Source organism: Glycine soja, chromosome 8, assembly GCF_004193775.1.
Source record: "Glycine soja cultivar W05 chromosome 8, ASM419377v2, whole genome shotgun sequence".
Taxonomy (NCBI): Eukaryota; Viridiplantae; Streptophyta; class Magnoliopsida; order Fabales; family Fabaceae; genus Glycine; species Glycine soja.
This window is the reverse complement of record NC_041009.1, coordinates 43,970,189-43,986,581: the sequence shown is the minus strand read 5'-3', so window position 1 is coordinate 43,986,581 and position 16,393 is coordinate 43,970,189. Positions and strand designations below refer to the sequence as shown.

The 16,393-nt window shown below is 30.9% G+C and overlaps 1 protein-coding gene across 2 annotated transcripts; it reads left to right on the top strand.

Annotated features, from left to right (window-relative positions):
* The first annotated feature begins 5,118 nt into the window (after positions 1 to 5,118).
* On the top strand, positions 5,119 to 14,537 carry LOC114423421 (disease resistance protein RPM1-like). 2 transcript variants are annotated; one of them, XM_028390176.1, is made up of 8 exons: positions 5,119 to 5,242; positions 5,602 to 5,671; positions 6,946 to 7,151; positions 8,788 to 8,904; positions 8,976 to 9,160; positions 9,767 to 9,874; positions 10,801 to 13,709; positions 14,302 to 14,537. In XM_028390176.1, exon 7 carries the CDS (start codon positions 10,970 to 10,972, stop codon positions 13,688 to 13,690), a length of 2,721 nt encoding a protein of 906 aa, XP_028245977.1. In that variant the 5' UTR covers positions 5,119 to 5,242; positions 5,602 to 5,671; positions 6,946 to 7,151; positions 8,788 to 8,904; positions 8,976 to 9,160; positions 9,767 to 9,874; positions 10,801 to 10,969; the 3' UTR covers positions 13,691 to 13,709; positions 14,302 to 14,537. The 2 variants fall into 2 exon arrangements, with proteins under 2 accessions (XP_028245977.1, XP_028245978.1); XM_028390177.1 differs by lacking the exon at positions 9,767 to 9,874 and having other exon boundaries at positions 8,976 to 9,143.
* The last annotated feature ends 1,856 nt before the right edge of the window (positions 14,538 to 16,393 follow it).

Below are 16,393 nucleotides of genomic sequence, written 5' to 3'. Positions count from 1 at the left end.
CTCTGTTTTGTACAAAAGTTCCAGGCCTATAAAGCAAAGATTTTTTCTCCTTGATAAGGTATTTTTTGAAAGGTTAGCAAAATATATTATTGAGCCATGTTAATTTAACATATGGCACCCATAAAGTTTTTCTTCTCTTTGAAACACTAGCCAATTATTCTTTTCTGCCATTCTTAATCACCTGTTCACAATCATGAGGATGCCTTTTTTGGTAACTACATAAGGATGTACATGTTGGAATTGAAAGAGAAAAATGCCCATTTCTCTTTTTCCCCTTTCCCCAAAGGATAGGCTTAGACACGCTGAAGCAATTATAAATCACATGAAACCATAGGATAGGCTTTAAGGTATTTGATGGAAGCTACAAACAAATTTGGACACTCTTAGGACATGCAAAATTGGTTGTGCTTTGCAGCTTTCTGTTGGATTTAGATTCTTTTCGTCTGTGTTTCTTCTGATCCGTCAAAAACATGCCATCACTGTAAGTCAATTGTATCCTGAAGATTCAGGGCAGAAACAGAAGCTGTTTCAGAATGACAAAACCATGAAATTTTCTAGCTCCAAGGTGAAGAAGAATTTGCTTGTTGATTTCCTTTGTTTGCTGCTTGCCCTCTGGTTGATTATTATAAGCCACATTTTGCAAAACAATGTGGCTCATTGAACTTGTTGGAATGCAAAATAATGTCACACTGGTGTGGTTGCACGAAGCCTAGAATTGAGGCAACTCTTTAGAAACTTGGTGATCCAAATTGACAGGGTGAGGGCCACAAGATTCTTGAAATCATCTTATGCTCCTATAACATATTGCTCCTAGACTCCAACCAGTGGGATCAATGCCACGTTAAAAAAGTTCTAACGTTATGTCATGGCATTCTCTTGTATTTGTAATTCGGTAGCACGTGATGCTATTTTCTATATATATTCCATTAATTATTACTTCTAGTCCTTTTTATTGGGAATCGTTTGAAAAAAAATGTCATCTTTTTTATAAGATCCTTTCTAAATTGTTTAATGTATATTTTTTTTTTATAAAAATATCCTTGAGTGCAAATGGATTAATTAATTAATTAGGTGAAAGATAATTTTGAAAAAAATTACACAAAATGTTAATAAATTGAATATAAATTAAATTTCATAATTCTTTGTCAACCATTTAAAGGAATTTTATATGCTATAAAGTACGTAGTATTTACTAATAAATTGTTGGTTTGGATAGAATTGAGCTCAAATTCTTTAAGTAAGATTTTAAAGTTGAGTCTTATGGATGAAAAAAAATGTGATTAGAAGAAAATTAATATTTTACACTATTAATAGAATTAAAAAACAGTTCACTTAGTATTTGATAAAAAAAATTAGATATCCTTGTTAGTTTTTCAAGTCTTACCTTAAATGAATGTAGAAATGGGAAACATATAGAGCAAGGACTTTTATTTATTTTATAACAATAATTTATTAATAAATAAAATCTATTGAAGTTTCGAATTTTCTTATTTCAATTTTCATATTCTTCATAAAACAGTGTTATTTATACAATAATTTTTTTAACAATTCTTACACATTCACTTTTTTTCTCATTTAATTTATTGTATACTTTTCTCCTAATCAAGTGATCAAAGGGTACAAATCCCTGGTGTATGGAGAAAATTAGATTGAAAGAGACGCAACAGCTTTAAGTCTTGATGAACGATTGGAGATACTCCTTGCAATCAGATGCATAAAACAAGTATTCTTTTCTCTTTTCTTTTCTTATCTCGTATATAATAACTTGTAAAATATTGAGGTATACATTTTTGCTGCGTGGGAAAGAATCACTTGCTTTTGTCAATCAGTCAAGACAAAATCATTAAGGAACATATTGAATATTCAATAATAAACTATTTATGAATAAAAGTCATAGAATGAAGCAAGAAATTAATAGGCACAATATACCCAAAACAAAATTTTATTTTGCACAAGAAGTATTAGCCGGTTATTATCAAATATTCATCCAGAATCTTTCTCAGCTGTGTCCTACATAGACATGAGAATATATTCTAAGTAATCAAGGAGATATATGAGTGGAACAAAAAATTCTTTCTCCGATCTCCTTAGGGTGTGTTTATTTAGAGGAGAAAAAATTTAATTAAAATAAAATGCAAGAAATGCAAGTCTCATAAAATAAAATACAAAATTTCTTTAATGTATTATTTCTCTCTTTCATACCAAACACAACCTTAAAGATTTTACCATAAAACCAAAAGTAACTTGCACACAATCAAACAGCATACATATGACATATAGTTCTAACTTGCATAACACCATCTTTTCTAATGCTTGTTGCTCTTGGATTTTTTGGCTTTGTACTTCTTCCTATCTCTGAGCATGCAAACATCACCATGGCATATAAACTCTTTGGATTCTGAGGACTCAGAGAAACAGCAACAGCGAAAGAAAGACAAAGCCATGGACTGATCAAGCTTGAAGCCACGTACAAGAAAGAAAGAATAACAAAGTGGCTTTGCTTATTTATTTGCATTCGTGATGGTGCTATAATATACTATAATATGAAGTCATGAACACACATTTTTGTGATGTAGTGGGTGACAAGTAGCATATGAAAAAGCATTAAAATAATGGTCAAAGATTGCACAATCTGTCAGTGTCAGCAATGAAAACACGTCTTGTTGCTTTGTTGACAACTTGTCAGGGACAAGAGTAGTTGCCACGTAACGCAGTTGGACTACTGGCATGGTAGCTGAATGTCAAATGAAGGAGTAAATAAATAAAATAACCACTTTGTTCCTTGAAGACAGTGGATCCATGCTGTTACATTAATCTGTGAACCAAAGAAAATTCACAAAAAAAGTTCTTGAAAATATAATTCCTCACTTACATTAGTTTAAGTGTTTAACACGTGTGATTTGAGTGATAATATCATTGTTGCAAAAATAAAAAGATTTAAATATGTTTGAAGTTGATGATAAATGTTGAATCTAACTCTAATAATTTTTTTTTGCTGCTTTGGATATTGATATTGAAAAAGAATAAAAAAATAGAACCATTCATTCTAATTGGAGAATTATAAAAGCTCCAATATTTTTTTCTTCTACAGATTAGAGGTAAACGTTGAGTGTCTGCGTTACATATATATTTTAATTTGATGCACATGATAAAACGTACACAGACAGTCTCAACAGGTAACATTTAATATTTCAAACCTTTTCTATCTTAACATTTTCATAATGCCATAATCTATTTCATTTCGGATTATACTTCCACACACAAAAGCATGAAATTAATTTATTTGTCATTATTAACGCCACTCTTTGAGTTTACCATTTTTATATTGTTTCAAAATTGCTAAATCCTCAGTTCAGTAATTCAAGTGATCAATTTCACCGAAAAAAAAAGTCATTCAAGTGATCAAGACAATTTAATTATGAATCTATTCCATAATGTAGTCTGCAGTGATCGGTTCCTTTTTTTTTTTTTTTTATTTCTTCTCCTACCTGCTGAATTTAATAGGATAAAAGTAGTGGATTAATTTCCAATCTATTCCATTGCTTGACTTTTTTTTTACGATAATAGCAATAAAGAAAACAATTTACATAGGGTAGAGTTGCATGGTCCTCGTTTTTGCTTTGAATTATTGAGAAGGATTGAAGAGCTAAAGAGAAAAAATGAAGCCTTAAAAAGATATTGACCACTGGTCAGCTAAAGTTGTTTTATAAAGATGAGGCAGGAATATCAACTTTTTTTTTTATAATGAAACATAATGTTAAATAAAAATAAATATTATCATAAAAAGAAGTGGACAGCCAATGAAGTTCTTTATGGATAAATCAATAAAGATGAACTCATTGAATAATTTCTATAGAGGAAAGCATATACAATGATATATTTGTTGATTCCTCTCTGGGTTTTGATACAGCCCCCCATGTTTTGGTTGAAGAGTATGTCTAAAGCATGTTAGTGATCAGTCACTTGTGCTTTTGTTTGTTGTCTCTTATTTTCTATCATTTATGTGTTCATAACAAAAGTTGAGACTGTTCTAATGATCTGAATGATGGATGTGTGTGAGAGGCAGAGTCCCATTGAGTTTGCAATAATTTTCAGTTTTCTGTTAAAAGCAAAATATAAAAAAAAAATCATTATTGTTTCACTTTACTCTTTTTAATTGCTTACTTGAAAAGCATGCCTTTGATAATATGGTGACAAGCAAAGTTTGGCTATATATTCCATTTCATCTACTGTTTTATTTTGAATACTTTTAATTTAATTAATTATTAAAAGGATGTAGCTTTTTCTATTGTTCTTTGGTTGTGCTACATGGCTGACATGGAATCATATCATGATTTTGGGCCAATCACATGCTTCACGCCATGTTTCTTGTTCAGATTATTCTCTCCTACAGCATCTTCAGCCACCAGAAACTACCAAATGCTAAGTATTAAAAAATGCATGACTCTTCCACTTTAACAAGGTAACTAATTAATAATTTGTGATACTCCTAATTTGACATTAGTTTTAAGTAAGAGATTATGTCATGATAGACGGTCATATCATGTCAGAAAGTGAGGTTAGGCTTTGATCTAATCCTATAAAACCGGCTTATAAGATAAGGATTGCTCCTCACTTATATAATTTATTTTGACACTATCTTTATTAGATATGAGACTTCAACATGTCCCATTTTTTCCTCATGGCTATCCGTTACGTGAAAATTTCAAGTGGTCACACCTAAATAGAGAGGTGTGTTGAAAATCTCACATGACGGGTAGTCATGAGGAAAGAATGAGGTATGTTGAAGTCTCACATCTAATGAAGTTAGTGTCGAGATAAACTATATTAGTGGGGAGTAATCCTTACCTTACAAGTCAGTTTTGTAGGAATGAGTTAAAACCCAAACCCATTTTTTGACATGGTATCAGAATTTATTCTAAATAAATCCTTATGTTTGTCAAGCTCTAGAGAGAAATTTTAAGCGTGAAAAGAAATATGATCGAATTTAGATAGATGGGTGTGTTGAAAGTCTCAGATCCAATAAATAAATAAATAAAAAAATTGAATCATTCATTCAAATTGAGATATATATAATGCCCAATTTCCTTCCCCCAATCTGCACACTAGAGGTAAACTTTGAGTGCCACCGATACATGTTTTGATTTGATGGGTATGAAATTATCTTTCTTCAGCAGTTCGAATATCTAGAAAATAGAGTGACAAAAACATACATAGACAGTCTCAATTGCGTCTCAGCCAGGTAATTAACAGTTATTAAACATATTTCTAACATTTTCTATCTTAAATTATCATACTGCCATAATCTATTTCATTTCGGATTATACTTCCACGCAAAATGTATTTTCATGAATTAGAAATATGGCTTAATTATTAATTTTTTTAAGCAGAAAAAATTAAACTAAGAACTTTTTTCTTTCTTTCTCTTTTCTCCTTTTTTCTTTTATCACCAAATCCACCTTATAATTATAATTCGATTAGAAACATGACTTAACCCTTTCTACTGCACACATCCTTTTCTCCTCACATTCTCATCTTGTTCTTTATATTTGGTTCATGAAAATACCATTGGTGTGGTGGTGGCTTTGTCTATGGATCAAGGAGAGGATTTTCAAGTCAAAAAGCTTCATATTTCTTTACAAAGTTCACTCCTTTCTTTAGATCTACAAGGGTAAGGGATGCTTGTCTTGTTTTTATTTTCCACCAAATATTAATATGTTTAAATGATATGTTTGTTTTGATTGGATAAATGTTCTTGCTTGATGAGTCATTGAGCCTTGTCAAGCATTTTCTCTGTTCACACAAAACATGCTATTTCATTATTTCAATCATATCTCAATATTATACAAAATGACTTTTGAAAAGGTAATTATAAATCTAGAAACTAATTAAAATTCTTTAGATTTATTTTTAGACACCAATTCCATTTAAAAATGTTAAGTTTTGACCTCTCAAATCTAGTTACAAAATGAACCTACTACTATCAGTGAATTTTTTCCGTCATTAGGGGGTTATTTCGGTGATTTTTCTTTTTCTACAAAACTTTGAAAACCAAGCATAAGTTTGAAAAGTAGACTCTATAAGTTTTTTATTTTTTTATTTGGTAGATCCTTTTATTAAAAATAAAAACCATTTGTTTCTTTTTTATGCAGCAGGAAAAAAAACCCTTTGTCTGAGTGGGTAAGTTTGAAAAGTAGACTCTATAAGTTTTCTTTTTGTTTTATGGGAAAATAGGCCAAAATAATAATAAATTCTGTGAGGAACACCAATAATGTATAGAACACAAAATAAAAATTAAAGAAAACAGACACAATTTGTTTAATATGAAAAAGTTTTCAATGCAAGATAAAAATTACATATCGTCCAGACCAAAAAAATAAAATAACTTTATTATAATCAATGAAGATATAAAAGAACCTTCAACAAGTGCACTAAAACGTGCTACAAAGAAGCAAAATCAAAACAGACCTTCAATTTATATAATAGAGACAAGAAAATAAAATCTCAAAATATAGAGCAGAGAATACGACACACTTAACAAAATCCAGACAATTTGAAATATCACATGTGTAGCACCTTTTGCCCAAAAGTCCGATCCAACAAAATTCCGACAATTTGAAATATCACATGTATAGAACCTTTTGCCCAAAAGTCTGATCAAACAGGAAACGAATATGTAGTTATAATCTAAAGAATGTCCTTTGGGTATACAAAAATCATAATGATTTTCTCTCTCTTTCAAATTTGTAACTATTTTTTTCCTCTTAAATAAATCTTTCCTATTATATCTCGTTCTCTAATCTGATCTTTTTCTACTTAAATAAAAGACACATACAAATTTTTCATTTAGACTTTTACTCCATATAAGGAGAGAGATAAAAAACCCAAACACTTTTCTGTCTCCTTGTGTTACTTAAGAAGCTAATAAAAGAACCACTGCTTCAGCTTTCTCTGAGTGGAGTTTCATTTGAAGTAAAAAAACCAGACATATCAACATCTATATATATGGAAATTTTCTCGCTTTTATTCGAAAGGATTAATCTGCTAAGACACAATCAAGGCTTACACGGAAGGGCTTCGATCACCGAGCGGGATAAGTCAAGATATGTGGATACCACTATGTGGATATCACAGAGGCAGATGACTTGCCGGTAAGAATTTAGTTTTTTTTTTAATCATGTTATTAATATAAAATATTTATTGATGTTACTGATATTTATTCAGTTAAAAATCGGATTGATCATTATAATTTTTTTTATTTTAATCTATTTTTTTATTGACAAAATTTGAATCTAAAATCTTATTCAAAAAAATTAAATATAATAATACTTAGACGAACAACTTATAATGAGAATTTGCCCCCTTACATTCATGAATGGGTAATTAAATTAATTTAGGGACAGAATTTTATTCTCTAATTCTAATGAAGTCATTAAATTTTATCAACAATTCTTAAAAAAAACTATATTTAAATGCTTCCTTCACTAATTTTAATTTTCATAACATATTAAGCTTTATATGATTTTAAATTATATTGAGTATAATTATTAATCTATGCGATCTGAAAAGACACATAATTTGTTCATAGCATACTCCTATAACTGAAGAATGATGTTCCAATGTTTTTGCGTGGCTATATACGAATTTCAAATAGAATAACATTCCTTGAATGCAAACACCAATATATTATTTAAAAAAAGACAACTTATTAATTTATAGAGACAAATTACAACCACCATGTATTTATATACGTATTTATTTCGATTTATTTGTTATTTTAAATTTTAAGATAATATTAATTATTGTTTTCTTGATTGTAGCAAAACAATATTATTTTTTTGATTATGCTCATATAAAAAGAGAGGTAGAAATAATCTACAAGATGTCAAATTAATAAATGAGAGAAATAAATATTAAGAAACTATACCTAATTTATCTACTATCTACTGAATCACGATGATGGTGAAGTATGTAAATTTGTGTATAATATGTATAATTTTTTTAACCCTTAGATTAATCTTTGATATACCACATAAGCCCTATATATCCTTCCTCCTCCTACTCTTGATCCCTTGTGAATTACCTCGACCCAGACAGAAGCTGGTGTAATCAATACTTCCACGTCTAGTACTATGAAAGTATGAATCCGCATCCAAACATGCAGTATATTTGGGTGATGCTTGTGTATGTTCAACCTAAATTCTAGGAAGCAATTCTTTTGTAATTTTTGCATTAATTGAACGTATTTTTAGAGGTAGAGGAATGAGTTTGCAAACATAGCTTTATATGTGCAAGCAGTCTCAGAATCGTCATATTTCATTTATGAAATTGAAACTAGGGAGAAGAATCAGGTCATTCATATGGATGAAGCTCATTATTTTTCTTCTGATAGGAAATTTGGTTTTTCCATGAAGAATAATGAGGCATATTCTTCAGGTTTTTCGGTGTTTTCCGGTTCCTTATTTCTGGCCATGGGAGAGGGATGTATATGGAAAACAAATTTAATAATAAGCTTTGGAGAAATGAATTAAAATTAAGAGATGGAAGAGTCTCGTCCAATTTGTTGGCGACTTTTAAGAACAAAACCCTGATGCCAATATCTTTTAATAAAAAAAAGTACATTTTATTTTCTAGTTAATGTCCTGAATACACTTATAATTCTTTAATTTTTTATTTTATTTTTCTCTTGATTTTTTCTCTTTCCTTAATCCTTAAACTTTGTTTAGAACATTTAATCCCAAGAAGAATTGTCTTATATATGTTGACGAATTACCTTGGATGGCACAGGTAACATCCACTCTACTTGAAGATGTCAAAGAAGTCACCAACTGCAATTGAACTTCCAGAAATAAACAAAATACATCTTGAAGACTTACCCAATCAAAAAATATAAAACTTTTTGGGGTAATTTGATTATATATTTAATAAAATGTTTGTTTTATTCTAATTACATTTTACTTTTGTCAATGTTTCAGGTCAAGGAAAAGGATTTGATGAAGATTTAATTAAGTTGATATCAGATGCTGTAAGTATCCCAGTTATTGCAAGTAGCGGTGCTGGTGCTCCTCAACACTTCTCTGAGGTGTTCTATAAAACAAATGAAACAGTAGCACTTGCTGCCGGCATTTTTCACAGGGAAAGCGGTATTGCTTCTGTTTTGGTAATTTCTTAATGCTGATGGGAATGATTTTGATTTGTTAACTATGTTATGTTACGGATCAATTATTCTATTGATTCATTTTCATTTATTATTATCATGTGTGTGTTTGGATAGTTCTGAAGCAAAAATTTCTATGATTTGGATTTTTTAGAGCTTCTTTGAGAAGATACTGTTTCTTTTCTTGAAAGTACCAAAACTTTACTTTTTTAATAACTTGTCTAATTATCTTAAATTTTTTAGGAAATTTTCGGTTTTAGAAAACCCTTTGTCTTTAAAAAATACCACAAACGAATATGGGATCATTTGGTTTGAGAAAATGTTTTTTATTTTCAGTTTTTGCTTTCACTTTGAATTATAAAAATGCTATTTTATTTTCATTTTGTTTTGTTGATTTTAAAAGTTTGTACGGTAAACAGTAAAAATAACTTATTATTTCCTGTTTTCACTATTTTCTATACAATTTTTTTTTTTAATGAGCAAAGTGAAAGCAAGGTGACATTTCAAAAAATGAAAACAAAACGCTTCCCCAAACCAAACGGATATTTCTGGAGTAATCAATAGCATATTTAGAATGTACTTAAGCTGATTTTGATTGATGTTATTCAGGCAGTGAAATCGAGTTTTCTATTAATTGCAAGTGCCTATTCAGTCGGTAAAAGAGCATTTGTTGAAGGAAGGCATAGAAGTTGGAATTTGATCATGAGCATTTAAGTGGTAAAATTTTGAGATGCACTTCATAATAAGCAGCACTATCACTCCGACCATTTGTTAGTACAAAATTGTTTCATGTGTCACCTGTATGGTATAGTGTGTAATATTTCTTGTGGGTTTGATATTGGTTATATATATATATATTTAACATGACGAGATACAATTATTGAAGATATTTTTAAAGATAAATGTTTAATTTTGTCAAGAAAAATAATAAAATTATTGTATGTTCTGATGTCACATACTCACATGTTTATGATTCTGGCCAATATATACAAATCAGTCAAAGATTTTCAATTTATGAAAAGAATTAATAAAATTCTGGTGTCACATAGATATTAGTTTGGCTTAGGACTACCCAAACGTAATAATTTCATACTATATGCAAAAGGACAAGTTGATGCAGTATATAGGTACTTGTGGTATTCTCTTCCAATCAAAATTATAATTTATTTCAATAATGAACATAATAAAAGTTTGCAATAAAACTTTTAATATTAAAAGTTAACATAGATTATCAAACTAAAACTCTAATTCTGATTAAAGTGCAATACCAAAAATGTGAAATTATATACAAGTTTTGGGGACAAACGAACCTTTAGGATAATCTTTTTTTAAATTATTTAAGAACTCGTAAAGTAGAAAATGAAAAAAAAGTCAAAATGATTTTAGTTCCTTTCTGAATATTTTAGTTCCTTTCTTCCTAAGTTTTGTCCATTGTAAAATTCTACAAAAGTAAGCAAAATATTTACATCCATCGGCAAAGAAACATCTTAGAAAAGTTTTTTTTTAAAGATGCTCAGAATTACATGTATTTCCAAAAGTGACATTTTTTTTTTCTATTGGTAAATTACAATGAAAATCTCATTGGGTACGCTCCTGCAACTTGCTCCTCACTAATTCTTTTATTTGTTTAATTACATTAACAGATCTGCAATAAGACAATCTCATTGACTATGCCCGTGCAACTTGCTCAATAATTGAACACTAATGAATGACCTAAGGAAAGTGAAAGTCTTCCTCTTGAAAGACACACTTTACTTTCTTCTCATCTCACTCTCAACACATAACAATAGCAGAAACTAGATCTATACTAAGATGCAGAAATTGCAAGAAATTGCAGTGTCCTTGGCTGTTGATTATTTGCTTCCACCCATAAAGAAAGCAGTGAATTCAGTCATGGAGGTTCCAAAAGATGCTGCAGACATGAACGACAAACTTGATGGGATTCAAGCCATGATTCATGATGCGGACAAGATGGCAGCAGCTGAAGAAGGCAACTCACGTGATGGTCTCAAAGCAAAGGTGAAGCAGCTGGTGGAAACATCTTTTTGCATGGAAGATATCGTTGATGAATACATTATCCATGAGGAAAGGCAGCTTGCTGATGATCCTGGATGTGCATCTTTACCTTGTAAGGCTGTTGATTTCGTCAAAACTACGGCCTCTCGTCTTCAATTTGCATACATGAACCAGGACGTGAAATCAGAATTTCATGGGATCAAGGAGGGGAACAAAAGTGAGGATTGCTCCCAAATTCAATCTTCTGGAGGAAACCAAAACATCACCTTCGACAACCTTCGAATGGCTCCTCTGTTTCTTAAGGAGGCTGAGGTTGTGGGCTTTGACAGCCCTAGAGACACATTGGAAAGATGGTTGAAAGAGGGGCGGGAAAAGCTCACTGTTGTCTCTGTGGTAGGAATGGGAGGAAGTGGAAAAACTACTCTTGCCAAGAAAGTTTTTGACAAAGTCCAGACACACTTCACTCGCCATGTCTGGATCACAGTGTCTCAGTCATATACCATAGAAGGATTGCTGCTCAAGTTTCTGGAAGCAGAAAAAGGAAAGGATTCTTCGCAGAGTGTTTATTCTACAATGGATAAAGCATCGTTGATACATGAGGTGAGAAATCACTTGAGCTGCAATAGGTATGTTGTCGTGTTTGATGACGTGTGGAATGAAAATTTTTGGGAGGAAATGAAATTTGCTTTAGTTGATGTTGAAAATGGAAGTAGGATAATAATCACAACCAGGCACCGTGAGGTTGCAGAGTCTTGTAGGACATCTTCTCTTGTTCAAGTGCATGAGTTGCAACCTTTAACTGATGACAAATCTTTCGAATTGTTTTGTAAAACAGCATTTAGATCTGAATTAGATGGGCATTGTCCACACAATCTTAAGGGCATATCAACTGAAATTGTTAAAAAGTGTGAAGGTTTACCACTAGCTATTGTGGCCACTGGTGGCCTTTTATCTCGCAAAAGTAGAGATGCACGCGAATGGCAAAGATTTAGTGAGAATCTAAGTTCAGAATTAGGAAAGCATCCCAAATTAACTCCCGTGACAAAGATTTTGGGTTTAAGTTATTATGATTTGCCTTACCATCTCAAACCATGCTTCTTGTATTTCGGAATATATCCGGAAGATTATGAAGTTGAGTGCGGGAGATTGATTCTACAATGGGTAGCTGAGGGGTTTGTCAAATCTGATGAAGCGGCACAAACTTTAGAAGAAGTGGCAGAAAAATATTTGAATGAGTTGATCCAAAGAAGTTTGGTTCAAGTATCTTCATTTACATGGTCTGGCAAAATTAAAAGGTGTCGTGTTCATGACGTAGTACGTGAAATGATCCGCGAGAAGAATCAAGATTTAAGCTTTTGCCATTCTGCTAGTGAGCGTGGGAACTTGTCCAGAAGTGGGATGATTCGTCGCCTAACAATAGCATCTGGTTCCAACAATTTGACGGGAAGTGTTGAAAGCTCGAACATTCGATCACTTCATGTTTTCAGTGATGAAGAATTGTCAGAATCCTTGGTAAAGAGTATGCCTACAAAGTACAGGCTATTAAGGGTGCTTCAATTTGCAGGTGCTCCAATGGACGATTTTCCGCGCATCGAAAGTTTGGGGGACTTATCATTTTTGAGGTACTTAAGCTTCAGAAGGTCAAGCATAGTCCATCTTCCAAAATTAATTGGTGAGCTGCACAACCTTGAAACATTGGATCTAAGAGAAACTTATGTGCGTGTGATGCCAAGGGAGATCTACAAGCTTAAAAAGTTAAGACACCTTCTGAGAGATTTTGAAGGGTTTGAAATGGATGGTGGCATTGGAGATCTAACATCCCTACAAACACTACGTAGAGTGAACATCAGCCATAATACAGAAGAAGTAGTAAAAGGGTTGGAAAAACTTACACAATTAAGGGTGTTGGGCTTGACACAAGTTGAGCCAAGATTCAAAAGTTTTCTGTGCTCCTTGATAAACAAGATGCAACACCTGGAGAAGTTATATATTACTGCAAGAGATGGTAGTACCTATGGGATGATGGATTTGCATTTTGATGTATTTGCACCTGTACTTCAGAAGGTTCGTCTTATGGGGCGGTTAAAGAAGTTCCCAAACTGGGTTGCCAAGCTCCAAAATCTTGTTACGTTGTCCTTGTCATTCACCGAGTTGACACATGATCCATTGCCACTACTTAAAGATCTACCAAATTTGACGCACCTTAGTATACTCCTTCATGCATACATTAGTGAAGTTTTGCAGTTTCCAAACAGGGGGTTTCCAAACCTAAAGCAAATACTACTGGCAGATTTGTTTCCATTGAAATCCATCGTAATTGAAGATGGAGCATTGCCTTCTCTCGAAAAGCTCAAGTTATTCAGGATTCGCGAACTGACAGAGGTGCCTCGTGGTATTGACAAGTTACCAAAGCTTAAGGTTTTCCATTGTTTTGGTATGTCAGATGAATTTAAAGAAAACTTTAATCTCAACAGAGGACAACGTCGTCAATGGATAATAGAAAGATACTGGGAATGAAAAAAGTCCGTCTTTCAAAGTGAGTGTTTTGTTATTCTTATGCTGAATATAAATGTTATTGCAATTGTCAACTCTTTACCCTATCTTTAAATGAAATTTTATTAAGTGGATTTTTTAAGTTTTTTTTTTCTCACAATATTTTTTGTGATCTTCAGGATTTTGTTATTGTCAAAAATTTATATAAAATTTTACTTCAATGTAAGAAATTTATTTTTATAATTTTTTTATTTCACTAAATTATGATATTGTTTGGTGTTGTCATCCATGTATCATATAAATACCATATTTTATTTTTAAGAAACAATTTCTTGTAAAAAATATAAATTTTATTTTTAAAAAATTTATTCTGTTATATAAATTTATTCCCTAAAAAAGAAGAAACAACAAGAAACGATTTCTTCACCTAAAGAACTCTTCAAGAAATTTTCATTCAAAATCATATTAGCTTTTAACATATAAGTTTAATTTATTTGATTCCTAAAGTATTTTGTATGTTTTGGCTTCTCATACCCTCTCTTTAATTTGGAGTATACGCATTTTATTTTTTTTTTGTTTATTCTGCATGTTCCTTTTCAAGATTACTCATAATATAAGTGTTTTTGAATTGGTAGGCTCTGGGATTTAAGTGTCACGGACGGCCTTGGAATTCAGCATTGTACCTTCAAGTCTCCAAATAAACAGAATATGTGGACCTATCTTAATTTCTTTAGCAAAGTGATAAAATTAACTTCTGAATTAATGGTAGTGATGTAAGACATTTGGCTTTTTGATTCAATGCCTTCTTAGATACATCATGTTTGCACCATGTTATGAGAATTCCTCTTTCAATGAATAAGGTCTTACCATACATTGAAATTTGTTTTCTATTTGTGAATGAGGAGAAAAACAATTTGTCACTGTATAACTTCTGGATGAGAAGAATTTTTTTTTTATATATAATTTTGGTAAAATTTCCTTTGCTAGTGTTTTCTCGTGGATGCTTCCATTTACTACACTAAAATCATTGTAACAAAATTAACAATGCAACATTTTCCTAAAGCGACTATGATATAGATATTGTTTCCAATTCCAGAATGTCGATCATTTTATTCTATAAAGATACCTTTTTGGTTATATTCAATTTCTGCAAGGAATAACACTCTCTAGTCTTTACCAATCATTTAATGATTAATAACTCATTCTACAAATACTTTTACCAATTTTGAATTACGGTCACTTTTTTATTCTCTTATTTTCAAGTAAATCCTCATTGTAAAAGTCTAACCAGTAATCACCTAAGTTGAAGAGAATTGCAAGCCTTTTAGTTTGGAGTGTCATGGATACAATTTTGGTCCATTGTTTTAAGCACTTCGAAGACAATAGATGGAATGTTGACCCTTTTCTGTAAAAAATCATATTAAATTATATATGTAAATTGTCAATAAAACTAAAATTTTCACAAATGGTTAAAACTATTATGAAAAGTAAAAAAAAAAAAGGAAACTTGAAATGAAAGCATTACTATAAGCTTTATTTACCTGGAAAAATTAATAACAAGAAAATTATGATTTTTGTAACTGTATATCATTGTATATAGTTGAACAATTAAATTTAATTTTTCACAAAATGTATGCATACCAAGGTAATTACCAGTGAAAGTATCATCTTTATTATATTTTTCATTAATTAAGGATATACATATTAGTTAATTCAGAATATATCTTCCCTATCATTGACGAAGAAGGGTCAAGGAAAAATAACTTTTCAAAAAAGCATTTTTTTTGTCAAGAGGTTTTTTTTTCTTTTTAGAAAAGGTATTTGAAATTAAATATTAAACAACTGCCATATAATAATAATAATAATAATAATAATAATAATAATAATAATAATAATAATAATAAGTAGACTAGTAGAAGTAGTATTAGTATTATTAAATGTAATTAATATGATTATCATACTTTTTTAGTTGTCCGAAGAAAAAAATTCTATAAATTTAATTTAAGTTGTAATTTGAGCTTTAAGCTAAGCTTACATGGGTCTTTTCTTACATTTCTTTAAAATTAGTGTTAGCCTCTTGGAATAAACTCAAAAATAGAGATGTCATTATTCATTTAATAGACAAACTTGAATAAATTGAAGAGTTGCTCTTGTTAAAGTGTGAGTAGACCATTGCCCCCTCTTTTTGGTTCTCATCTAAGGTTTCAATACCTTTGTTGTGAATTCCTATTTAACTTATCACTTTCTAAGAGTGTAGCGCCTTCTTTCCCCTTTTTTTCTATCTGTTCATCTTTTCTATTTTTTGTTGTTATTTCAGTTCTCTTGTTCATTATGTTGTCATAATATTAATTTTCGTTTGAAGTAGTTTCGCATTATTTTCTTCTGTTACATTGCTTCTTATTTTATTTCTATAATTCTTGACATGTTGGCCCTTAATTTGTATGTTCCTATATCAATACCTTGTCCAATTGTGCTTCAACCTTCCTCCGAATCCCTTACTGCACATTATCATACAAAACCAAAACACATCCTCCAACTTTTTCTCCATTTTTGAAATATTTTTCTCATCAATTCAAATCCAAAAGTTGTCCAAAAATATACATAAAATAATGTTGAGATACAAGTGTGAGGGAAAATTCCACATCGAATAGAAGTGAAAAGGTTGAACACCATATAAGTGAGGAGAAGATCATAAACTTGAGCCTTAACAAATAATATATCTTACTA

Bases quoted from the DNA above. Each gene is read 5' to 3' on its own strand.
- LOC114423421 (XM_028390177.1), top strand. From the start codon at position 10,970: ATGCAGAAATTGCAAGAAATTGCAGTGTCCTTGGCTGTTGATTATTTG.